Source organism: Passer domesticus, chromosome 34 (assembly GCF_036417665.1).
Source record: "Passer domesticus isolate bPasDom1 chromosome 34, bPasDom1.hap1, whole genome shotgun sequence".
Classification (NCBI taxonomy): Eukaryota; Metazoa; Chordata; class Aves; order Passeriformes; family Passeridae; genus Passer; species Passer domesticus.
In genome coordinates, this window is record NC_087507.1 from 161095 (window position 1) to 185561 (window position 24467).

The following is a 24467-nucleotide window of genomic DNA, read 5'->3' on the forward strand; positions in this document are numbered from 1 at the left end:
TTCCTTCCTTCCTTCCTTCCTTCCTTCCTTCCTTCCTTCCTTCCTTCCTTCCTTCCTTCCTTCCTTCCTTCCTTCCTTCCTTCCTTCCTTCCTTCCTTCCTTCCTTCCTTCCTTCCTTCCTTCCTTCCTTCCTTCCTTCCTTCCTTTCCATTTCCTTTCCTTTTTTCTTCTTTCTTTCCTCCTTTTTCCTGCTCTTTTCCCCTTATTTTCTTCCTCCCCTTTTCCTCATTTTCCCGTTATTTTTTCTCTCTTTTTCCTCTTCTTTTTTTTTCCTTTCCCCTCCTCTCCCCCTCTTTCCCCCATTCCCTTCCTCTCCCCACCCCAAACCCCCCATTTTTCCCCCAAACCCCCAATTTTGGGTTTTTCTCGCAGCCTTTGCCGACTACATCCTGATGGAGCCGAGCGAGGAGTACGCGCCGACCTTCGCGCTGATGCAGGAGAAGATCTACATGAGCAAGATCGTGGTGGAGTTCCTGCAGAACAACCGCCACGTCAGCTACGAGGACCTGCTCAACAAGATCGAGGTGACAGCGCCGCCGCCGTGTCGCCTCCCCGCGGTGTCACCTCCCCGTGGTGTCACCTGCCTCTGGTGTCACCTCCCCGTGGTGTCATCTCCCCGTGGTGTCACCTCACTGTGGTGTCACCTCACTGTGGTGTCACCTCCCCGTGGTGTCACCTCACTATGGTGTCACCTCCCTGTGGTGTCACCTCCCTGTGGTGTCACCTCACTGTGGTGTCACCTCCCCGTGGTGTCACCTCCCCGTGGTGTCACCTGCCTCTGGTGTCACCTCCCCGTGGTGTCACCTCCCCGTGGTGTCACCTCACTGTGGTGTCACCTCACTGTGGTGTCACCTCCCCGTGGTGTCACCTCACTATGGTGTCACCTCCCTGTGGTGTCACCTCCCTGTGGTGTCACCTCACTGTGGTGTCACCTTCCCATGGTGTCACCTCCCCGTGGTGTCACCTCCCCGTGGTGTCACCTGCCTCTGGTGTCACCTCCCCGCGGTGTCACCTCACTGTGGTGTCACCTCCCTGTGGTGTCACCTCACTATGGTGTCACCTCCCCGTGGTGTCACCTCACTATGGTGTCACCTTCCCATGGTGTCACCTCCCCGTGGTGTCACCTCCCTGTGGTGTCACCTCCCCGCGGTGTCACCTCACTGTGGTGTCACCTCCCCGTGGTGTCACCTCACTATGGTGTCACCTTCCCATGGTGTCACCTCACTATGGTGTCACCTCCCTGTGGTGTCACCTCCCCGCGGTGTCACCTCACTATGGTGTCACCTTCCCATGGTGTCACCTCACTATGGTGTCACCTCCCTGTGGTGTCACCTCCCCGTGGTGTCACCTCACTATGGTGTCACCTTCCCATGGTGTCACCTCCCCGTGGTGTCACCTCCCCATCCTGGGGACAGTTCCCCTGTGGAAAAGATGGGATGGGGTCAGCAGCAGGAGGAGGAGGTGGTGACATGGTGGTGACATGGTGGTGGAGGTGGCACCAGCTCAGCGAGGTTGAGGTGACAGTGCCACTGTGGTCATCCCCAACCATTCCAAACCACATCCAACCATTCCAAACCATGTCCAACCATTCCCAACCATTCCACATCCAACCATTCCAAACTATGTCCAATCATTCCAAACCATCTCAACCCTTCCCAACCCTTCCCAGTCTTGGTGACCTTTGGAATGGGTGGTCTGGAGAGGGCTCAACGGCCATCCCAAATAATTCCCAACCATCCCCAACCATTCCAAACCATCTCAACCATTCCAAACCATCCCCAACCATTCCCAACCATCCCCAACCATTCCAAACCATCTCAACCCTTCCCAACCATTCCCAACCATCCCCAACCATTCCAAACCATCTCAACCTTTCCCAACCATTCCCAACGTTTGGAATGGGTGATCTGGAGAGGGGTCAATGGCCATTCCCACCATTCCCAACCATCCCCAACCATCTCCAACCCTTCCCAACCATTCCAACCCTTTCCAACCATCCCCAACCATTCCAAACCATCTCAACCCTTCCCAGTCTTGGTGACCTTTGGAATGGGTGGTCTGGAGAGAGGTCAACGGCCATGCCCAACCATTCCAAATCATTCCCAACCATTCCAAACCATCTTAACCTTTCCCAACCATTCCCAACCATTGGAATGGGTGGTCTGGAGAGGGGTCAACGGCCATCCCCAACCATTCCCAACCATTCCCAACCATCTCCAACCATCTCCAACCCTTTCCAACCATCCCCAACTATCTCCAACCATCCCAGCCGTTCCCAACCTTGATGACCTTTGGAATGGGCGATCTGGGGAGGGGTCAGCTGCCACTCCTGGCCATCTCCAGCCCTTCCCAACCCTCCCGAAATTCCCCCAGACCACGGTGCCGCCGGCGGGGCTCAACTTCAACCGCTTCACGGAGGACTCGCTGCTGCGCCACGCGCAGTTCGTGGTGGAGCAGGTGGAGAGCTACGACGAGGCCGGCGACAGCGACGAGCCCCCGGTGCTCATCACGCCCTGCATGAGGGACCTCATCAAGCTGGCCGGGGTCACCCTGGGCAAGAGGTGAGGTTTGGGGGCAAAAAAACCCAGAATCGGGAAAATCCGACCAAAATCTGGGAGGGTTTGGGCTCTGGAGTCTCCATATTGGGGCAATCAGCCCAAAATTGGGGATTCTCATGCTGGGCATGAAGGACCTCATCAAGTTGGGTGAGGTCACCCTGGGCAGGAGGTGAGGTTTGGGGGCAAAAACCCCAAAATCAGAAAAAACCAACCAAAATTTGGGAAGTGGGACCTCAAATATAAGAGAATTTGCCCAGAATTGGGGAGGGTTTGGGTTCTGTGATCACAAAATTGGGAGAATCCAACCAAAATCGAGAAAATCTTCCCAAAACTGGTGAGGATTTGGGTTCAGTGGCATGAGAAGTGCTGGGAATCAGAGCAGAAACCCTCCCAAAATTGGGAAGAACCTCCCGAGATCACAAAAACCCTCCCAAAATTGGGAAGATCCTCCCAAGATCACAAAAACCCTCCCAAAATTGGGAATTCCCTCCCAAAACTGGGAGAATTCTCCCAAAATTGGGAAGATCCTTCCAAGATCACAAAATCCCTCCCAAAATTGGGCAAACCCAAACCTGCTGCTGCTCCAGAGGGGGAAGGACGCCGGGTTGGGTCCCCAAAATCCATCCCCACCCTTTGGGGACCCCACCTGGCACCCTTGGGTGTCCCTGGGGTGGTGTCCCCGTCCCCGGGCGTGGCCTGAGCGCTGTCCCCGTGCCGCAGGCGAGCCGTGCGGCGCCAGGCCATCCGCCACCCCACGCGCATCGACAAGGACAAGGGTCCCACCAAGGCCACCACCACCAAGCTGGTGTACCTCATCTTCGACACCTTCTTCTCGGAGCAGATCGAGAAGGACGAGCGCGAGGAGGACAAGGAGAACGCCACCAAGCGCCGGCGCTGCGGCGTCTGCGAGGTGACCGAGGGTCACCGGCGCTGGGGCGGGGATGGGGTGGTGGTGGAGGGTCTTTCAATCTTGGTCAATGTCAATGTCAATGTCTTGCGTTGGGTTGAGTTGGTTGGTCTTGAAGGACTCCCAGCGTTGGCCAACATCAAGGTCATGGGTTGAGTTGGTTGGTCTTGAGGGATTCCCAGTGTTGGCCAACATCAGCGTCATGGGTTGGGTTGGTTGGTCTTGAAGGACTCCCAGTGTTGGCCAACATCAAGGTCATGGGTTGGGTTGGTTGGTCTTGAAGGACTCCCAGTGTTGGCCAACATCAAGGTCATGGGTTGGGTTGGTTGGTCTTGAAGGACTCCCAGTGTTGGCCGACATCAGCGTCATGGGTTGGGTTGGTTGGTCTTGAAGGTCTCTTCCAGTCTTGGTCAACATCAGTGTCATGGGTTGGGTTGGCTGATCTTGGAGAGTCTTCCAATCTTGGTCAATGTTACTGTCATAGGTTGGGTTGATCTTGAAGGGCTTTTCCAGCCTTGGTCAATGCCAATGTCATGGGTTGGGTTGGTTGGTTTTGGAAGATCTTCCAACCTTGGTCAACATCAACATCACAAGTTGGTTGAGTTGATCACGGAGGAGCGTTCCTGGTGTCACCGGTGTCCCCTGTCCCGTGCCAGGTGTGCCAGCAGCCCGAGTGTGGCAAGTGCAAGGCGTGCCAGAACATGGTCAAGTTCGGGGGCAGCGGCCGCAGCAAGCAGGCGTGTCTGCAGCGGAGGTGGGTGGCCCTGTCCCCAACGTCCCTGTCCCCATCGTCCCCATCCCTGAGCTCCCGGTGACGTCCCTGGTGACGTCCCAGGTGTCCCAACCTGGCGGTGCGGGAGGCGGACGAGGACGAGGAGGTCGATGACAACATCCCCGAGATGCCCTCGCCCAAGAAGATGCTGCAGGGCCGCAAGAAGAAGCAGAACAAGAGCCGGATCTCCTGGGTCGGGGAGCCCATCAAGGTGAGGCACCTGGGCAGGTGAGGGGGCCTGGAAAGGTGAGGGGACGTGTCCAGGTGAGGGGAACCCATCCAGGTGAAGGGAATCCATCCAGGTGAGGCCAGAGTTGGACTTTGTGGGTGAGGGAGCCCGTCCAGGTGAGGGGAACCCATCCAGGTGAAAGCCCCATCCAGGTGAGGGGATCTGGCAAGGTGAGGAACCCATCCAGATGAGGGCCCCATCCAGGTGAGGGGAACCCATCCAGGTGAGGGCCCCATCCAGGTGAGGGGAACCCATCCAAGTGAGGGAACCCATCCAGGTGAGGGCCCCATGCAGGTGAAGGCCCGATCCAGGTGAAGGCCCCATCCAGGTGAGGGCCCCATCCAGGTGAGGGCCCCATCCAGGTAAGGGAACCCATCCAGGTGAGGGAACCCATCCAGGTGAGGCCAGAATTGGATCTCATGGATGGGGGAACCCATCCAGGTGAGGGAACCCATCCAGGTGAGGGGAACCCATCCAGGTGAGGGAACCCATCCAGGTGAGGGGAACCCATCCAGGTGAGGGAACCCATCCAGGTGAGGGCCCCATCCAGGTGAGGGGAACCCATCCAGGTGAGGGCCCCATCCAGGTGAGGGCCCCATCCAGGTGAGAGAACCCATCCAGGTGAGGGGAACCCATCCAAGTGAGGGAACCCATCCAGGTGAGGGCCCCATCCAGGTGAGGGCCCCATCCAGGTGAGGCCGGCACCTGTAACGGCCCCGTGCCCCGGCAGAGCGACGGCAAGAAGGATTATTACCAACGCGTCTGCATCGACTCCGAGACCCTGGAGGTGGGCGACTGCGTGTCCGTGAGCCCCGACGACCCCACCAAGCCCCTCTACCTGGCCAGGTGAGTCCTCCATGGTCCCACAGGGGTGGGGACACGGGGACATCCCCACCGAGACCCTCTGCCTGGCCAGGTGGGTTCTCCATTCTCCCATGGGGTGGGAACAGAGGATGTTCCTGATGATCCCACCAAGCCTGGTGGGTTCTTCATTCTCCCGTGGGCTGGGGACATCCCCAATGATCCCATCAAGCCTGGTGGGTTCTTCCTGCTCCCAGGGGGTTGGGGACATCCCTGATGATCCCACCAAGCCAGGTGTGTTCTCCTTGCACCCATGGGCTTGGGGACACGGGGACGTCCCCAATGATCCCACCAAGCCTGGTGGGTCTCCATTCTCCCATGGGTTGGGGACATCCCTGATGATCCCACTGAGCCAAGTGGGTTCTCCATTCTCCCATGGGGTTGGGGACATCCCTGATGATCCCACTGAGCCAAGTGGGTTCTCCATTCTCCCATGGGGTTGGGGACATCTCCAATGATCCCACCAAGCCAGGTGGGTTCTCCTTGCACCCATGGGCTTGGGGACATGGGGACATCCCCAATGATCCCAGCAAGCCATGGAGTTGGGGACAGGGGATGTCCCCAATGATCCCACCAAGCCAGGTGGGTTCTCCTTTCACCCATGGGGTTGGGGATATGGGGACATCTCCAATGCTCCCACCAAGCCTGGTGGGTTCTCCCTGCTCCCATGGGGTTGGGGACACGGGGACATCCCTGATGATCCCACCAAGCCAGCTGTGTTCTTGCACCCATGGGCTTGGGGACACGGGGACGTCCCCTCTCACACCTCGGTGCCCCTCAGGGTGACGGCCATGTGGGAGGACAGCAGTGGCCAGATGTTCCACGCCCACTGGTTCTGCCCGGGCTCGGACACCGTCCTGGGGGCCACCTCGGACCCCCTGGAGCTGTTCCTGGTGGACGAGTGCGAGGACATGCAGCTGTCCTACATCCACGGCAAGGTCAACGTCATCTACAAGGCGCCCTCGGACAACTGGGCCATGGAGGTGGGGCCAGCGCCGCGGGTCCGGCCGGTGCCGGTCGGCGCCGCCGATCGCGGCCACCCCGCTGGTTTTGTCCTTCAGGGCGGGCTGGACACGGAGATCAAGATGGTGGAAGACGACGGGAGGACCTACTTCTACCAGATGTGGTACGACCAGGAGTACGCGCGCTTCGAGAGCCCGCCCGACGCGCAGCCCACCGAGGACAACAAGTACAAGTCCGTTTTTGGGTGGAAAAAACCAAAATTTTGGGTTCTTCCCGCCCCAAAAATGGATTTTTTTGGAGAACGTGGTGGTGTGCCGGCAGGTTCTGCTTGAGCTGCGCGCGCCTGGACGAGGTGAGGCACAAGGAGATCCCCAAGGTGGCCGAGCCGCTGGAGGAGGCCGACGGCAAGATGTTCTACGCCGTGGCCACCAAGAACGGCGTCCAGTACCGGGTGGGGGACGGCGTCTACCTGCTGCCCGACGCCTTCTCCTTCAGGTGGGCTTGGGGACCTCACCCTTGGGGTGGGATCTGGGGATTTTGGGGGGATAAATTGAAATTATGGAGTTAAGGCTCTAAAACCTCTCCAAGATCTCTCAATTCCAACTCTTCACCCAAATTTTGACCAAAAAAACTGGGGTCAAGGCTGGAAAACCCTTCCAAGATCTCTTGATTCCACATCTTGACCCGACTTCTGGTGGACAAATTGGAATTATGGAATCATGGAACCAGTTAAGGTTAGGAGACCCAGCCAAGACCCCTCAATTCCAAACCTTCACCCAATTTTTGGTGTCAGGGCTGGAAAACCCTTCACAAGATCCCTCAATTCCAACTTTTCACTCAACTTTTGACAAAAAAAAAAAAATTGGAATCAAGGTTGGAAGACCCTTCCAAGACCTCTTAATTCCAAATCTTGACCCAACTTTTGGTGGACAAATTGGAATTATGGAATCATAGAACTCATTAAGGTTGGGAGACCCAGCCAAGATCCCTGAATTCCAACTCCTCACCCAACTTTTGACGAAAAATTGGGGTCAAAGCTGGAAAACCCCTCCAAGATCCCTCAATTCCAAATCTTCACCCAACTTTTGACCAAAAAAATTGGGGTCAAAGCTGGAAAACCCCACAAGACCCCTTAATTCCAAATCTTGACCCAATTTTTGGTGGACAAATTGTAATTATGGAATCATAGAACCCAATTAAGGTTAGAAGACCACTCCAAGATCTCTCAATTCCAACTTCTCACCCAACTTTTGACAAAAAAATTGGAATCAAGGTTGGAAAACCCCACAAGATCCTTCAATTCCAAATCTTCACCCAACTTTTGGTGGACAAATTGGAATTGTGGAATCATGGAACCAGTTAAGATTAGGAGACCCCTCCAAGATCCCTCAATTCCAAATCTTCACCCAATTTTTGACCAAAAAAAGGGGGTCAAAGCTGGAAAACCCCACAAGACCCCTGAATTCCAAATCTTGACCCAATTTTTGGTGGACAAATTGGAATTATGGAATCATAGAACCCAATTAAGCTTAGAAGACCACTCCAAGATCTCTCAATTCCAACTTCTCACCCAACTTTTGACAAAAAAATTGGAATCAAGGTTGGAAGACCCTTCCAAGATCCTTCAATTCCAAATCTTCACCCAACTTTTGGTGGACAAATTGGAATTATGGAATCATAGAACCAGTTAAGGTTGGGAGACCCCTCCAAGATCCCTCAATTCCAACTCTTCACCCAACTTTTGACAAAGAAATTGGGGTCAAAGCTGGAAAACCCCTCCAAGATCTTTCAATTCCAAATCTTCACCCAAATTTTGGGACATTTTTGGGACGTTTTTGGGACATTTTTTGGGGCATTTTTGGGACATTTTTTAGGACATTTTTGGGACCATTTTTGGGATGTTTTTGGGGCGTTTTTGGGATGGTTTTTGGGGCGTTTTTGGGAGGTTTCTGGGACGTTTTTTGGGACTTTTTGGGTGGTTTTTGGGGCGTTTTTGGGAGGTTTCTGGGACTTTTTTGGGACGTTTTTGGGTGTTTTTTGGGACATTTTTTGGGACGTTTTTCGGGACGTTTTTGGGACATTTTTTGGACGTTTTTGGGACTTTTTTTTGCGTTTTTGGGACATTTTTGGGACGTTTTCCCCGATCCCCCAGCGTGAAGCCGGCCAGCCCGGCCAAGAGGCCCAAGAAGGAGGCGGTGGACGAGGAGCTGCACCCCGAGCACTACCGCAAGTACTCGGAGTACATCAAGGGCAGCAACCTGGACGCGCCCGACCCGTTCCGCGTGGGCCGCATCAAGAGCATCTTCTGCAGCCTGCGCGGCAACGGCAAACCCAACGAGGCCGACATCAAGCTCTGCATCTACAAGTTCTACAGGTGCCGAATCCAGGGGGGTTTGGGGCGTTTTGGGGGGATTTTGGGGGGCTGGGAAGGTTTGGAGCTGGTGGTGAATGCAGGGCTTGATGTGGTGGGACAAATCTTTGGAGTGTCTTGGTTGACTTCCCCACTTGGATGATCCTTGTTGGACCTTCCCAGTTGGAAAAATTCTCACAAAATTGGGAGGATTGTCCCAGAGTTGACCTCAAAATTGGGAATTTTGTCCCCAAATCCATGAGGGTTTCCAAAGTTGGGAAAATGCTCCCAAAATTGGTGAGGATTTGGGGTCGGTGGCGTGAGCAGTGCTGGGAATTGGGGTAGAAATCCATGGACTTGGATGGTCTTGATGGGACATCTTTGGATGTCTTTGGACTTCTTTGGACATCTTTGGAATTTTTTTTTGTATCTTTGGATATTTTGGGACATTTTTAGATGTCTTGAGATGTCCTTGGACTTCTTTGGACATCTTTGGATTTTTTTGGGGGTATCTTTGGATATTTTGGGACATTTTTGGATGTCTTGAGATGTCTTTGGATGTCCTTGGACTTCTTTGGACATCCTTGGAATTTTTTTTTGTATCTTTGGATATTTTAGGACATTTTAGGATGTCCTGCCATGTCTTGAGATGTCTTTGGATGTCTTTGGACATCTTTGGAATTTTTTGGGTATCTTTGGATATTTTGGGACATTTTTGGATGTTCTGCCATGTCTTGAAATGTCTTTTGATATCTTTGGATATCTTTGGACGTCTTTGGATTTTTTTTGTGTATCTTTGGATATTTTGGGACATTTTTAGATGTCTTGAGATGTCTTTGGATATCCTTGTGACTTCTTTGGACATATTTGGATTTTTTTGGGAGTATCTTTAGATATTTTGGGTCATTTTTAGATGTCTTGAGATGTCCTTGAATTTCTTTGAATTCTTTGGACGTCTTTGGAATTTTTTGGGTATCTTTGGATATTTTGGGTCATTTTTAGATGTCTTGAGATATCTTTGAATTTCTTTGAATTCTTTGGATGTCATGGGAGGTCTTTGGACACCTTGTGACATCTTTGGATGTCCTGGCATGTCTTGAGATGTCTTTGGACTCCTTTGGACATCTCTGCTTTTTTTTTTGTATCTTTGGATATTTTGGGACGTTTTTGGATGTCTTGAGACGTCTTTGGATGTCTTTGGATTTCTTTGGAAGCCTTTGGAATTTTTTGGGTATCTTTGGATATTTTGGACATTTTTGGATGTCCTGCCATGTCTTGAGATGTCTTTGGATGTCTTTTGGCTTCTTTGGACATCCTTGGATATTTTTTTGGTATCTTTGGATATTTTGGGTCGTTTTTAGATGTCTTGAGATGTCTTTGGATTTCTTTGAATTCTTTGGATGTCGTGGGAGGTCTTTGGACATCTCCTGCTGCCTCAAGCTCCCTTAAACCCCATTTTCCTCAACCTCTCCCAGCCTTCCCTCCATCCCACCCCAAATCCCCTCTCCAGCCCCCAGCCCCACCACGAGGAGAACCCACCCCGCTCCTCCCCTAACCGCGCCGTTCTCCCGGCCGCCTCCAGGCCCGAGAACACCCACAAGTCCACCAAGGCGAGCTACCACGCCGACATCAACCTGCTCTACTGGAGCGACGAGGAGGCCACCGTGGAGTTCCGGGCGGTGCAGGGCCGCTGCTCCGTGCTCTACGGCGAGGACCTGCCCGAGAGCATCCAGGACTACTCGGCCGGCGGCCCCGACCGCTTCTACTTCCTGGAGGTGAGGGGTGCGGGGAGACCAGGGGCTGGGGACAGCGGGGAGGGAGAAAAGTCGGGGTGCTGGGGTCTCCAGGTGGGTTTGATGTGGAGGAGATGGGTTTGTGGGTGAGTTCCTGGAGGTCTGGATGAGTTCCTGGAGGTCTGGATGAGTTCCTGGAGGTCTGGAGGCACCAGGGATGGAGCAAATTTGGGGTTCTGGGGTCTCCAGGTGGGTTTGACGTGGAGGAGATGGGTTTGTGGGTGAGTTCCTGGAGGTCAGGATGAGTTCCTGGAGGTCAGGATGAGTTCCTGGAGGTCTGGAGGCACCAGGGATGGAGCAAATTTGGGGTTCTGGGGTCTCCAGGTGGGTTTAATGTGGAGGAGTTGGGTTTGTGGGTGAGTTCCTGGAGGTCTGGATGAGTTCCTGGAGGTCAGGATGGGTTCCTGGAGGTCTGGATGAGTTCCTGGAGGTCTGGAGACACCAGGGATGGAGCAAATTTGGGGTTCTGGGGTCTCCAGGTGGGTTTGACGTGGAGGAGATGGGTTTGTGGGTGAGTTCCTGGAGGTCTGGATGAGTTCCTGGAGGTCTGGAGACACCGGGGATGGAGCAAATTTGGGGTTCTGGGGTCTCTAGGTGGGTTTGACATGGAGGAGATGGGTTTGTGGGTGAGTTCCTGGAGGTCTGGATGAGTTCCTGGAGGTCAGGATGAGTTCCTGGAGGTCTGGAGACACCAGGGATGGAGAAAATGGGAGGTTCTGGGGTCTCCAGGTGGGTTTAATGTGGAGGAGATGGGTTTGTGGGTGAGTTCCTGGAGGTCTGGATGAGTTCCTGGAGGTCTGGAGACACCAGGGATGGAGCAAAGTTGGGGTTCTGGGTGGTTTTCCATGGAGGAGTTGGATTTGGGGCCGGTTCTGAGATTTTGGAGAATAAGTTTTGGATACTACACTGGATTTTCAAGGACCTGGATGGGTTCCTGGAGGTCTGGAGACACCAGGGATGGAGCAAATTTGGGGTTCTGGGGTCTCTAGGTGGGTTTGACATGGAGGAGATGGGTTTGTGGATGAGTTCCTGGAGGTCTGGATGAGTTCCTGGAGGTCTGGATGAGTTCCTGGAGGTCAGGATGAGTTCCTGGAGGTCTGGAGACACCAGGGATGGAGAAAATGGGAGGTTCTGGGGTCTCCAGGTGGGTTTAATGTGGAGGAGTTGGGTTTGTGGGTGAGTTCCTGGAGGTCAGGATGAGTTCCTGGAGGTCTGGATGAGTTCCTGGAGGTCTGGAGGCACCAGGGATGGAGCAAATTTGGGGTTCTGGGGTCTCCAGGTGGGTTTAATGTGGAGGAGTTGGGTTTGTGGGTGAGTTCCTGGAGGTCTGGATGAGTTCCTGGAGGTCAGGATGGGTTCCTGGAGGTCTGGAGGCACCAGGGATGGAGCAAATTTGGGGTTCTGGGGTCTCCAGGTGGGTTTGACGTGGAGGAGTTGGGTTTGTGGGTGAGTTCCTGGAGGTCTGGATGAGTTCCTGGAGGTCAGGATGGGTTCCTGGAGGTCTGGAGGCACCAGGGATGGAGCAAATTTGGGGTTCTGGGGTCTCCAGGTGGGTTTGACGTGGAGGAGTTGGGTTTGTGGGTGAGTTCCTGGAGGTCTGGATGAGTTCCTGGAGGTCTGGAGACACCGGGGATGGAGCAAATTTGGGGTTCTGGGGTCTCTAGGTGGGTTTGACATGGAGGAGATGGGTTTGTGGATGAGTTCCTGGAGGTCTGGATGAGTTCCTGGAGGTCTGGATGAGTTCCTGGAGGTCAGGATGAGTTCCTGGAGGTCTGGAGACACCAGGGATGGAGAAAATGGGAGGTTCTGGGGTCTCCAGGTGGGTTTAATGTGGAGGAGATGGGTTTGTGGGTGAGTTCCTGGAGGTCTGGATGAGTTCCTGGAGGTCTGGAGACACCAGGGATGGAGCAAAGTTGGGGTTCTGGGTGGTTTTCCATGGAGGAGTTGGATTTGGGGCCGGTTCTGAGATTTTGGAGAATAAGTTTTGGATACTACACTGGGTTTTCAAGGACCTGGATGGGTTCCTGGAGGTCTGGAGACACCAGGGATGGTGAAAATGGGAAGTTCTGGGGTCTCCAGGTGGGTTTGACATGGAGGAGTTGGGTTTGTGGATGAGTTCCTGGAGGTCTGGAGGAGTTCCTGGAGGTCAGGATGAGTTCCTGAGGTCTGGATGAATTCCTGGAGGTCTGGAGGAGTTCCTGGAGGTCAGGATGAGTTCCTGGAGGTCTGGAGGAGTTCCTGGAGGTCTGGAGACACCAGGGATGGTGAAAAATGGGGGATTCTGGTGAAATGGGGATTTTTGGGGTTTTTTTCCAGGCTTACAACGCCAAAACCAAGAGCTTTGAGGATCCTCCCAACCACGCCCGGAGCTCCGGGAACAAAGGGAAGGGGAAGGGAAAAGGGAAAGGTGAGGCTGGGAAAGGTGGGAAAAGGGGGGAAAAGGTGGGAAAGGGGGCAGGAAAATGGGTGGGAAAAGGTGGGAAAAGGGCAGGAAAATGGGTGGAAAAAGGCGGGAAAAGGGGCAGGAAAATGGGTGGGAAAAGGGTGGGAAACTGGTGGGAAAAGGGTGGAAAAATGGGTGGAAAAAGGTGGGAAAAGGGCAGAAAAATGGGTGGAAAAGGGTGGGAAAAGGGCAGGAAAATGGGTGGAAAAAGGTGGGAAAAGGGTGGGAAACTGGTGGGAAAAGGGTGGAAAAATGGGTGGAAAAAGGTGGGAAAAGGGCAGAAAAATGGGTGGAAAAAGGTGGGAAAAGGGGCAGGAAAGGGTGGGAAAAGGTGGGAAAAGGGCAGAAAAAAGCCTGGGAAAGGGATGGGAAAAGGGGCAGGAAAGGGTGGGAAAAGACAGGAAAAAGGGCAGAAAAAGAGTGGAAAAGGGGTAAAAAAGGGGCAGAAAAATGGGGTGGAGAAGAGGTGGGGTAAGGGCTGGAAAAGGGGCAGAAAATGGGTAAAAAAGGGGCAGAAATGGGTAAAATGGGGCAGAAAATGGGTAAAGGGGGGCAGAAAATGGGTTAAGGGCAGCAGAAAATGGGTAAAAAATGGGCAGAAAATGGGTAAAAAAGGGGCAGAAAATGGGTAAAAAAGTGGCATAAAATGGGTAAAAAAGGGAAATAAAATGGTGTGGAAAAGAGGTGGGGTAGGGGCTGGAAAAGGGGCAGAAAAATGGATAAAAAAGTGGCATAAAATGGGTAAAAAAGGGCCATAAAATGGGTAAAAAAGGGGCAGAAAATGGGTTAAGGGGGGCAGAAAAATGGGTAAAAAAAGTGGCAGAAAATGGGGTGGAAAAGAAGTGGGGTAGGGGCTGGAAAAGGGGCAGAAAATGGGTAGAAAAGGGGCATTAAATGGGTTAAAAAGGGGCAGAAAAGCTCTGGGAGGTGCAGGATGAGCAGAGGAGGAGGAGGAGGAGGAAGAGCAAGAGGAGGAGGAGGAGGAGGAAGAGCAAGAGGAGGAAGAGCAGGAGGAGGAGGAGGAAGAGCAAGAGGAGGAGGAGGAGCAGGAGGAAGGGCAGGAGTGAGCCGTGCCCGGCGCTTTGCAGGGAAGGGCAAGGGGAAGGCGGCGGGCGCGGAGCAGAGCCAGCAGCAGCTGGCAGTGCCCCCCGTGCCCAAGCTGAGGACCCTGGACGTGTTCTCCGGCTGCGGGGGCCTCTCCGAGGGCTTCCACCAGGCAGGTGAGGGCAGCGCCCGGGCCGGGGGCACGGCCGGGCCTGGCAGGGGCGGGGAGGGTCCCACGGGGGGTGGCAAACCCCATGGATGGTGCCCGTGCCCGGCTCTGGGCATTCCAACACGGTTCTGGGCATTCCCACCCAGCTCTGGGCATTCCCACCCGGCTCTGGGCATTCCCACCCGGCTCTGGGCATTCCCACCCGGCTCTGGGCATTCCCACCCAGTTCTGGGCATTCCCACCCAGTTCTGGGCATTCCCCCCCAGTTCTGGGCATTCCATCCCAGTTTTGGGCATTCCCACCCAGCTCTGGGCATTCCCACCCAGCTCTGGGCATTCCCACCTGGATCTGGGCATTCCCACCCAGCTCTGGGCATTCCCACCTGGATCTGGGCATTCCCACCCGGCTCTGGGCATTCCCACCCAGCTCTGGGCATTCCCACCCGGCTCTGGGCATTCCCACCCGGCTCTGGGCATTCCCACCTGGATCTGGGCATTCCCACCCGGCTCTGGGCATTCCCACCCAGTTCTGGGCATTCCCACCCAGCTCTGGGCATTCCATCCCAGTTTTGGGCATTCCCACCCGGCTCTGGGCATTCCCACCCGGCTCTGGGCATTCCCACCCAGCTCTGGGCATTCCCACCCGGCTCTGGGCATTCCCCCCCAGTTCTGGGCATTCCATCCCAGTTTTGGGCATTCCCACCCAGCTCTGGGCATTTCTGCCCAGTTCTGGGCATTCCCACCCGGCTCTGGGCATTCCCGCCCAGCTCTGGGCATTCCCACCTGGCTCTGGGCATTCCCACCCAGTTCTGGGCATTCCCACCCGGCTCTGGGCATTCCCACCTGGCTCTGGGCATTCCCACCCAGTTCTGGGCATTCCCACCTGGATCTGGGCATTCCCACCCGGCTCTGGGCATTCCCACCTGGATCTGGGCATTCCAACACGGTTCTGGGCATTCCCACCCGGCTCTGGGCATTCCCACCTGGATCTGGGCATTCCCACCCATCCCTGCCCATCCTCAGTGCCCATTCCCAGTGCCCACCCCAGTGCCCATTCCCGGTGCCCATCCTTGGTGCCCATCCGTGCCCACTCCCACCCACCCCTGCCCACCCCAATGCCCATCCCTGCCCATTCCCAGTGCCCATTCCCAATGCCCATACGTGCCCGTTCCCAGTGCCCATCCATGCCCATCCCAGTGCCCACCCCAATGCCCATCCGTGCCCATCCCAGTGCCCATCCCAATGCCCATACGTGCCCGTTCCCAGTGCCCATCCATGCCCATCCCAGTGCCCACCCCAATGCCCATCCGTGCCCATCCCAGTGCCCATCCCAGTGCCCATCCGTGCCCATTCCCAGTGCCCATCCCCAGTGCCCACCCCAGTGCCCACCCCAATGCCCATCCAAATGCCCACCCCAGTGCCCATCCGTGCCCACTCCCACCACCCCAGTGCCCACCCCGGTGCCCATCCGTGCCCACTCCCACCACCCCAGTGCCCACCCCGGTGCCCATCCGTGCCCACCCCAGTGCCCACTCCCAGTGCCCACCCCGGTGCCCATCCGTGCCCACTCCCACCATCCCAGTGCCCACCCCAGTGCCACCCCGGTGCCCATCCGTGCCCACCCCAGTGCCCACCCCAGTGCCCATCCGTGCCCACCCCAGTGCCCACCCCAGTGCCACCCCGGTGCCCATCCGTGCCCACCCCAGTGCCCACCCCAGTGCCCATCCGTGCCCACCCCAGTGCCCACCCCAGTGCCACCCCGGTGCCCATCCGTGCCCACCCCAGTGCCCACCCCAGTGCCCACCCCGGTGCCCATCTGTGCCCACTCCCACCATCCCAGTGCCCACCCCGGTGCCCACCCCGGTGCCCACCCCAGTGCCCACCCCGGTGCCCATCCATGCCCATCCCCGTGCCCACCCCAGTGCCCACCCGTGCCCACCCCAGTGCCCACCCTGGTGCCCATCCGTGCCCACCCCAGTGCCCATCCCAGTGCCCACCCCAGTGCCCATTCCCAGTGCCCATTCCCAGTGCCCACCCCAGTGCCCACCCCAGTGCCCACCCTGGTGCCCATCCGTGCCCACCCCAGTGCCCATCCCGGTGCCCATCCGTGCCCACCCTAGTGCCCACCCCAGTGCCCATCCATGCCCACCCCAGTGCCCACCCCGGTGCCCACCCCGGTGCCCACCCCGGTGCCCCCCCCAGTGCCCATCCATGCCCACCCCAGTGCCCACTCCCAGTGCCCACCCCGGTGCCCATCCGTGCCCACCCCGCTGCCCATCCGTGCCCACCCCAGTGCCACCCCGGTGCCCATCCGTGCCCACCCCAGTGCCCACCCCAGTGCCCATCCGTGCCCACCCCAGTGCCCACCCCAGTGCCACCCCGGTGCCCATCCGTGCCCACCCCAGTGCCCACCCCAGTGCCCATCCGTGCCCACTCCCACCATCCCAGTGCCCACCCCTGCCCACCCCAGTGCCCACCCCGCTGCCCACCCGTGCCCACTCCCACCACCGCCGCCCCCCCCAGGGGTCTCGGAGACGCTGTGGGCCATCGAGATGTGGGAGCCGGCGGCGCAGGCGTTCCGGCTCAACAACCCCGGCACCACGGTGTTCACCGAGGACTGCAACGTGCTGCTCAAGCTGGTCATGGCCGGCGAGAGGACCAACGCCCTGGGCCAGAAGCTGCCCCAGAAGGGCGACGTGGAGATGCTCTGTGGTGGCCCCCCGTGCCAGGGCTTCAGCGGCATGAACCGCTTCAACTCGCGCACCTACTCCAAGTTCAAGAACTCCCTGGTGGTCTCCTTCCTCAGGTGGGTTTTTGGGGTGAGACCCCACCTGGCGTCCCCTCGTGGGTGTTAAGAGGTTGTTTTTTGGGGTGAGACCCCAGCTGGTGTCCCTTCGTGGGTGTGGAGCAGATTTTTGGGAGGTGAGACCCCATCTGGTGTCCCCTGGTGGGTGTGGAGGGGATTTTTTGGGATGATGGAAAGGGTTTTTGGGGTGAGACCCCATCTGGTATCCTCAGGTGGGTTTTTGGGAGGGGGTTTGGGAGGTGAGACCCCAGCTGGTGTCTCCTCATGGATGTGGATGGGATTTTTTGGGGCGATGGAGGGGATTTTTGGGGTGAGACCCCATCTGGTGTCCCCTCGTGGGTGTGGAGGGGCTTTTTGGGAGGTGAGACCCCAGCTGGTGTCCTCAGGTGGGTCTGGGGGGGATTTTTGGGAGGTGAGACCCCAGCTGGTGTCTCCTGGTGGGTCTGGGGGGGATTTTTTGGGATGATGGAAAGGGTTTTTGGGGTGAGACCCCATCTGGTGTCCTCAGGTGGGTCTGGGGGGGCTTTTTGGGAGGTGAGACCCCAGCTGGTGTCCTCAGGTGGGTCTGGGGGGGCTTTTTGGGAGGTGAGACCCCAGCTGGTGTCCTCAGGTGGGTCTGGAGGGGCTTTTTGGGAGTTGAGACCCCAGCTGGTGTCCTCAGGTGGGTCTGGGGGGGCTTTTTGGGAGGTGAGACCCCAGCTGGTGTCCTCAGGTGGGTCTGGGGGGGCTTTTTGGGAGTTGAGACCCCAGCTGGTGTCTCCTGGTGGGTCTGGGGGCTTTGGGAGCTGAGACCCCAGCTGGTGTCCCCTGGTGGGTCTGGAGGGGGTTTTTGGGAGGTGAGACCCCAGCTGGTGTCTCCTCATGGATGTGGATGGGATTTTTTGGGGCGATGGAGGGGATTTTTGGGGTGAGACCCCATCTGGTGTCCCCTCGTGGGTGTGGAGCAGATTTTTGGGAGGTGAGACCCCAGCTGGTGTCCCCTCGTGGGTCTGGGGGGGATTTTTTGGGATGATGGAAAGGGTTTTTGGGGTGAGACCCCATCTGGTGTCCTCAGGTGGGTTTTTGGGACACCATCTGGTGTCTCCTCATGGATGTGGATGGGATTTTTTGGGGCGATGGAGGGGATTTTTGGGGTGAGACCCCATCTGGTGTCCCCTCGTGGGTGTGGAGGGGATTTTTGGGAGGTGAGACCCCAGCTGGTGTCCTCAGGTGGGTCTGGGGGGGCTTTTTGGGAGGTGAGACCCCAGCTGGTGTCTCCTGGTGGGTCTGGGGGGGATTTTTTGGGATGATGGAAAGGGTTTTTGGGGTGAGACCCCATCTGGTGTCCTCAGGTGGGTCTGGGGGGAATTTTTGGGAGGTGAGACCCCAGCTGGTGTCCCCTGGTGGGTCTGGGGGGGATTTTTTGGGATGATGGAAAGGGTTTTTGGGGTGAGACCCCACCTGGCATCCCCTCGTGGGTGTTAAGAGGTTGTTTTTTGGGGTGAGACCCGACCTGGTGTCCCCTCGTGGGTGTGGAGCAGATTTTTGGGAGGTGAGACCTCATCTGGTGTCTCCTGATGGATGTGGATGGGATTTTTTGGGGTGATGGAAGGGATTTTGGGGTGAGACCCCATCCGGTGTCCCCTCATGGATGTGGAGAGGATTTTTTGGGGCGATGGAGGGGATTTTTGGGGTGAGACCCCATCTGGTGTCCCAAGGTGGGTGTGGAGGTGATTTTTTGGGGCAATGGAGGGGATTTTTGGGGCGATGGAGGGGATTTTTGGGGTGAGACCCCCCCATGTCCCCCGGCCACGCCGACGTCCCGCTGTCCCCGCAGTTACTGCGATTATTACCGGCCGCGCTTCTTCCTGCTGGAGAACGTCCGGAATTTCGTGTCCTTCAAGAGGTCCATGGTGCTCAAGCTGACCCTGCGCTGCCTGGTGCGCATGGGCTACCAGTGCACCTTCGGGGTGCTCCAGGTAGGGTCTCCAGGGCTGCTTTTGGGGGAAAAAAACCCTTTTTTGGCACCCTGAGGAACGTTGGTTGTGTCGCTCCTTGGGGACGTTCCCAGACAAGTTGTCACTTGGGAATTGGCCAATTCCCGGTTGGTCACTTGGTCCTTCAAAGGGGGAATTGACTCCTTGGGTGGCTTTGGGGACGTTCCCAGAGGGGACGGGTTCTCCAAAGGAGGAATTGACTCTTTGGGTGGCTTTAGGGACATCTCCACCCCTGTCCCTCAGGAATTGTCCCCTAGGGTGACTGGGGCCATTCCCACCCCTGTCCCTCAGGAATTGTCCCCTTGGGTGCCTCTTGGGCCATGCCCACTCCCTCCAAAGACCCCTTGGGTGGGCTCTGGGGAACATTCCCACCTCCATGAGGGCTCCACAAGGCCACGGCCACCACAGTTCCCTCAGGAACTGTCCCCTCAAAGCCAGAACTGTCCCCTCCAAAGCCAGAACTGTCCCTCCAAGGACAGAACTGTCCCTCCAAGGACAGAACTGTCCCCTCGGGTGGCTCTGGGGACATTCCCACCTCCATGAGGGCTCCACAAGGCCACGGCCACCACAGTTCCTCCAGGAACTGTCCCTCCAAGGGCAGAACTGTCCCTCCAAAGGCCAACCTGTCCCTCCAAGGACAGAACTGTCCCTCCAAGGACAGAACTGTCCCCTCTGGTGGCTCTGGGGACATTCCCATCTCCATGAGGGTTCCACATTGCCATGATCACCACAGTTCCTCCAGGAACTCTCCCTCCAAGGACAGAGCTGTCCCCTCCAAGGACAGAACTGTCCCTCCAAGGACAGAACTGTCCCCTCAGGTGGCTCTGGGGAACATTCCCACCTCCATGAGGGCTCCACATGGCCATGGCCACTACAGTTCCCTCAGGAACTGTCCTTCCAAAGGCAGAACTGTCCCCTCCAAGCCAGAACTGTCCCTCCAAGGACAGAACTGTCCCTCCAAGGACAGAACTGTCCCCTTGGGTGGCTCTGGGGACATTCCCATCTCCATGAGGGCTCCACATGGCCATGGCCACTACAGTTCCCTCAGGAACTGTCCTTCCAAAGGCAGAACTGTCCCCTCCAAGCCAGAACTGTCCCTCCAAGGACAGAACTGTCCCTCCAAGGACAGAACTGTCCCCTTGGGTGGCTCTGGGGACATTCCCATCTCCATGAGGGCTCCACAAGGCCACGGCCACCACAGTTCCTCCAGGAACTGTCCCTCCAAGGGCAGAACTGTCCCTCCAAAGGCCAACCTGTCCCTCCAAGGACAGAACTGTCCCTCCAAGGGCAGAACTGTCCCTCCAAAGGCCAACCTGTCCCTCCAAGGACAGAACTGTCCCCTCTGGTGGCTCTGGGGACATTCCCATCTCCATGAGGGTTCCACATTGCCATGATCACCACAGTTCCTCCAGGAACTCTCCCTCCAAGGACAGAGCTGTCCCCTCAAAGCCAGAACTGTCCCTCCAAGGACAGAACTGTCCCTCCAAGGACAGAACTGTCCCCTCAGGTGGCTCTGGGGACATTCCCACCTCCATGAGGGCTCCACATGGCCATGGCCACCACAGTTCCTCCAGGAACTCTCCCTTCCAAAGACCCCTTGGGTGGCTCACACTGGCCATGGCCACCACAGTTCCCTCAGGGACCTGTCCCTCCAAGGGCAGAACTGTCCCTCCAAAGCCAGAACTGTCCCCTCCCAGGACAGACCTGTCCCCTCCAAGGACAGACCTGTCCCCTGGGTGGCCCTGTCCCCGTGCCCGCTCGGTGACGGCCCGGCGCGGTTGTCCCCGCAGGCCGGGCAGTACGGCGTGGCGCAGACGCGGCGCCGCGCCATCGTGCTGGCGGCGGCGCCGGGCGAGAAGCTGCCCATGTTCCCCGAGCCCCTGCACGTGTTCGCGCCCCGCGCCTGCCAGCTCAGCGTCGTGGTGGACGACAAGAAGTTCGTCAGCAACATCACCCGGTGAGAGCCCGGAGCCGGGAATGCCGCTTTGGCCGTTCCGAGTCGGGAATTTCCTGTCGGGAATTCCGGTTTGGCTGTTCCGAGTCGGGAATTTCCTGTTGGGAATTCCGCTTTGGCAATTCCGAGTCAGGAATTTCCTGTTGGGAATTCCGCTTTGGCAATTCCGAGTCAGGAATTTCCTGTCGGAATGCCGCTTTGGCCGTTCCGAGTTGGGAATTTTGTGTTGGGAATTCCGGTTTGGCCGTTCCGAGTCAGGAATTTCCTGTCGGGAATTCTGGTTTGGCCGTTCCGAGTTGGGAATTTTGTGTTGGGAATTCCGGTTTGGCCGTTCCGAGTCAGGAATTTCCTGTCGGGAATTCTGGTTTGGCCATTCCGAGTTGGGAATTTTGTGTTGGGAATTCCGGTTTGGCAATTCCGAGTCGGGAATTTTGTGTCGGGAATTCCAGTTTGGCCGTTCCGAGTCGGGAATTTCCTGCCGGGAATTCCGGTTTGGCAATTCCGAGTCAGGAATTTCCTGTCGGGAATTCTGGTTTGGCCATTCCGAGTTGGGAATTTCCTGTCGGGAATTCCGCTTTGGCCGTTCCGAGTCGGGAATTTCCTGTCGGGAATGCCGGTTTGGCAATTCCGAGTCGGGAATTTCCTGTTGGGAATTCCGCTTTGGCCGTTCCAAGTCGGGAATTTCCTGTTGGGAATTCCGGTTTGGCAATTCCGAGTCGGGAATTTCCTGTCGGGAATTCCGGTTTGGCAATTCGGCACTTGGGGATTCCGGTTTGGGAATTCTGTGTTAGGAATTTTGTGGTGGGGATTCCGGTTTGGCCGTTCCGAGTCGGGAATTTCGTGTTGGGAATTCTGGTGTGGCAATTCGGCACTTGGGGATTCCGAGATGGGAGCTCCAAGTTAGGAGTTCCCAGCTGGGAATTCCAGGTTGGGAGTTCCAAGTTGGGAATTCCAAGTTGGGAGTTCTGAGTTGGGAGCTCCCAGTTGGGAGTTCCAAGTTGGGAATTCCAAGTTGGGAGTTCCGAGTTGGGAATTCCAAGTTGGGAGTTCCGAGTTGGGAATTCCAAGTTGGGAGTTCCAAGTTGGGAATTCCAAGTTGGGAGTTCCAACTTGGGAGTTCCAATTTGGGAGTTCCAAGTTGGGAGTTCTGAGTTGGGAATTCCGAGTTGGGGATTTTGGTGTTGGGAGTTCCGAGTTGGGAATTCCAAGTTGGGAGTTCCGAGTTGGGAATTCCAAGTTGGGAATTCCAAGCTGGGGTTCCAAGTTGGGAATTCCGAGTTGGGGATTTTGGTGTTGAGAGTTCCGAGTTGGGAGTTCCAAGTTGGGAGTTCCGAGTTGGGAATTCCGAGTTGGGAATTCCGAGTTGGGGTTCCAAGCTGGGGCTCCAAGCTGGGAGTTCCGAGTTGGGAGCTCTGAGTTGGGAGTTCCGAGTTGGAGTTCCAAGCTGGGAGTTCCGAGTTGGGAGCTCTGAGTTGGGAGTTCCGAGTTGGGAGCTCTGAGTTGGGAGTTCCGAGTTGGAGTTCCAAGCTGGGAGTTCCGAGTTGGGAGCTCTGAGTTGGGAGTTCCGAGTTGGGAGCTCCGAGTGGGAAGTTCCGAGTTGGGAATCTCTCCCCGCAGGACGTACTCGGGCCCGTTCCGCACCATCACGGTGCGGGACACGATGTCGGACCTGCCCGAGATCCGCAACGGCGCCTCGGCGCTGGAGATCTCCTACAACGGCGAGCCCCAGTCGTGGTTCCAGCGGCAGATCCGCGGCTCCCAGTACCAGCCCATCCTCAGGGATCACATCTGCAAGGTGGGGACGGGATCCACCAGGTCCCACCGCGCCCCACCACAGCGGCCCCGCGGCCTCCCGGGGCGGCCGTGCCCGAAATCGGGATGGGGGAGTCGTGGGAATGGTGGAGGTGGTGGGGATGGTGGAGGTGCTGGGAATGGTGGAGATACTGGGAATGTTGGGTTTGGGAATGTTGGAGATAGTGGGAATGGTGGAGGTGGTGGGGATGGTGGAGATGGTGGAGGTGATGGGAATGGTGGAGGTGGTGGGAATGGTGGAGATGGTGGGGATGGTGGATTTGGGAATGTTGGAGATGGTGGGAATGGTGGAGATGGTGGGGATGGTGGAGATGGTGGGGATGGTGGAGATACTGGGAATGGTGGGTGTGGTGGGGATGGTGGAGATGGTGGGAATATTGGGTTTGGGAATGGTGGAGATACTGGAATGGTGGGTTTGGGAATGGTGGAGATACTGGGAATGGTGGGTTTGGGAATGGTGGAGATACTGGGAATGGTGGGTTTGGAAATGGTGGAGGTGGTGGGAATGGTGGAGGTGGTGGAGGTGCTGGGAATGGTGGGTTTGGGAATGGTGGAGATACTGGGAATGGTGGGTTTGGGAATGGTGGAGATACTGGGAATGGTGGAGGTGGTGGGGATGGTGGAGGTGGTGGAGGTGCTGGGAATGGTGGGTTTGGGAATGGTGGGGATGGTGGAGATACTGGGAATGGTGGGTTTGGGAATGGTGGAGATGGTGGGTTTGGGAATGGTGGGTTTGGGAATGGTGGATGTCTTGGGAATGGTGATTTTGGGAACTGGTGGAAGTGGTGGAAATGGTGGGTTTGGGAATGGTGGAGATACTGGGAATGGTGGAGGTGGTGGGGATGGTAGGTTTGGGAATGGTGATTTTAGGAATGGTGATTTTGGGAACTGCTGGAGGTTTTGGGAACACGTTGAGGTGTTGGGAATGGTGGAGTCACTGGGAGCCTGGTGGGACCTCTGGGATCCCTTGGGATTGTCCCATTGTCCATTGTCCCATTGTCCATTGTCCCCTGGGAGCCTGGTGGGACCTCTGGGATCCCTTGGGATTGTCCCATTGTCCATTGTCCCATTGTCCCACTGTCCATTGTCCCATTGTCTGTTGTCCCCTGGGAGCCTGGTGGGACCTCTGGGATCTGCTGGATCCCTTGGGAGCCACTGAATCCACTGGGAGCCACCTGTCCCTACCAGTCCCCTGAACACCAACCCTCCCCGATGGTGCCCAACGCCCCCAATGGTGCCCAGTGCCACCCATTGGTGCCCAGTGCCACCCCAATGGTGCCCAACGCCCCCAATGGTGCCCAGTGCCACCCATTGGTGCCCAACGTCCCCCAATGGTGCCCAGTGCCACCCATTGGTGCCCAGTGCCACCCATCGGTGCCCAACACCCCCATTGGTGCCCAACACCTCCCATTGGTGCCCAACGCCCCCAATGGTGCCCAGTGCCTCCCATCGGTGCCCAACGCCCCCATTGGTGCCCAGTGCCACCCATTGGTGCCCAGTGCCACCCATTGGTGCCCAACACCCCCCATTGGTGCCCAGCGCCCCCCATTGACACCCAACATCCCCCATTGGTGCCCAACGCCCCCCATTGACACCCAATGCCCCCCATTGTTGCCCAACGTCCCCCATTGGTGCCCAACGCCCCCCGCTGCCCCCGCCGGGCCCGCGGTGACGCCGGGCCGGCCGCGGCAGGACATGAGCGCGCTGGTGGCGGCGCGGATGCGGCACATCCCGCTGGCGCCCGGCTCCGACTGGCGGGACCTGCCCAACATCGAGGTGCGGCTCTCGGACGGCACCACCACGCGCAAGCTGCGCTACACCCACCACGAGC

The 24467-nt window shown here is 57.1% G+C and overlaps 1 protein-coding gene across 1 annotated transcript in view; it reads left to right on the forward strand.

Moving 5' to 3' along the window:
• Positions 1–24467, forward strand: part of DNMT1 (DNA methyltransferase 1) — a 40598-nt gene that overhangs the window by 14431 nt on the left and 1700 nt on the right. The window contains 18 exon segments of the mRNA XM_064401981.1: positions 373–524; positions 2374–2561; positions 3279–3468; positions 4122–4219; positions 4301–4448; positions 5197–5312; positions 6109–6310; positions 6389–6522; positions 6612–6785; positions 8443–8664; positions 10223–10415; positions 12750–12840; positions 13965–14096; positions 16612–16894; positions 18711–18852; positions 20661–20827; positions 22442–22619; positions 24329–24465. Coding sequence (XP_064258051.1) covers positions 373–524; positions 2374–2561; positions 3279–3468; positions 4122–4219; positions 4301–4448; positions 5197–5312; positions 6109–6310; positions 6389–6522; positions 6612–6785; positions 8443–8664; positions 10223–10415; positions 12750–12840; positions 13965–14096; positions 16612–16894; positions 18711–18852; positions 20661–20827; positions 22442–22619; positions 24329–24465 — 2947 coding nt within the window.